The sequence below is a fragment of the Leishmania donovani genome, chromosome 17 (assembly GCF_000227135.1).
Source record: "Leishmania donovani BPK282A1 complete genome, chromosome 17".
Taxonomy (NCBI): Eukaryota; Euglenozoa; class Kinetoplastea; order Trypanosomatida; family Trypanosomatidae; genus Leishmania; species Leishmania donovani.
The window spans coordinates 76,967-77,921 of record NC_018244.1 but is presented as its reverse complement, the minus strand read 5'-3'; the positions used below and the strand labels follow the sequence as shown (position 1 = coordinate 77,921).

General features: G+C 63.6%; 1 protein-coding gene across 1 annotated transcript; it reads left to right on the top strand.

Moving 5' to 3' along the window:
- Positions 1-840: 840 nt before the first annotated feature.
- Positions 841-954, top strand: LDBPK_170200 (elongation factor 1-alpha; the record flags this gene model as incomplete). The annotated part of the gene is made up of 1 exon (XM_003859826.1): positions 841-954. A coding segment is annotated over one exon (114 nt), but the record flags the coding sequence as incomplete, so codon positions are not given.
- Position 955: the final 1 nt, after the last annotated feature.

The window sequence follows — 955 nt, the reverse complement described above, 5'->3', positions numbered from 1 at the left end:
GTGGATGGCGCGGCGCCGGAGCGACCAGCGACCGCGAGCACGCTTGTGCCGCCGACATGACAAGCCGAGTGCCGGCGTGGCTCGAAGGCATCTGTCACCCGGCCCTCGCTGCCCACTGGTGGAGGGAGCCTGCGCCACCGCGAGGGGGGTGCACCGGGGGCGGTGGCCGGCATGACGGGAGCGGCTGTGAGGCTGCCTGCGGAGTGGGGTGTGGGTGGAGTCCGCTGCCGAGGCCGTGCTCTCAGATGGCTGAGCCGGCGCACTGCTGCACCGGCGTGCGCCTAGGGCTGCGCCGCGCCACGCGACGGGTGGCCTGTGGCAGCGCCGGGGAGGCTCGCGGGCGGAGGTGGACCTCGAGGTGTTTGGCAGACGAGAGGACAAGTCACGTAAGCAACAGAGCAAGAGCTATTCGCAACATCCGTGATTCTTGTCATATTTCCTTCGTGAAAAAGCTGTGTTCTGCTTTCGCTCATCTAAACCCTTCCTCTCTTGCCTCGTCTCGTGATTTGCTTCCCTACTTTCTTACACACTTTCCTTTTTCCACCTTTTCTTGCCGCCCCACCCTCACTGACTTGCCTACTAACAGACGATATCGACATTCATACAAGCCAACGAATTTATAATGCTAACGACGCGCCTTGGAGAGGGCGTGCTGGCGACCAACTCTCGCTCGCTCGCTGACTCTCGGCACCCTCGCTCCTGATTTCCTGCTCTGCGCCGGCAAGCGAGTGGGCACGAGTCCCCGCGGGCACCATACTTATTCCTTCCTCTGTGTACTCCATTCATTCACGTCCGCACGCATTCCTCGCGACACGGCGGTGCGACGAGGTCGGGGGGACGATGTGGCCTGCCCCCCTCGCTGCCCAGTGGCGGCGCGTTTTTTGCTCTGCCTGTGAGTGCGCCTTCCTGCTGCCGTATGGGCCGCGGACGGGCGACAGTGACCACACGGCCCCTT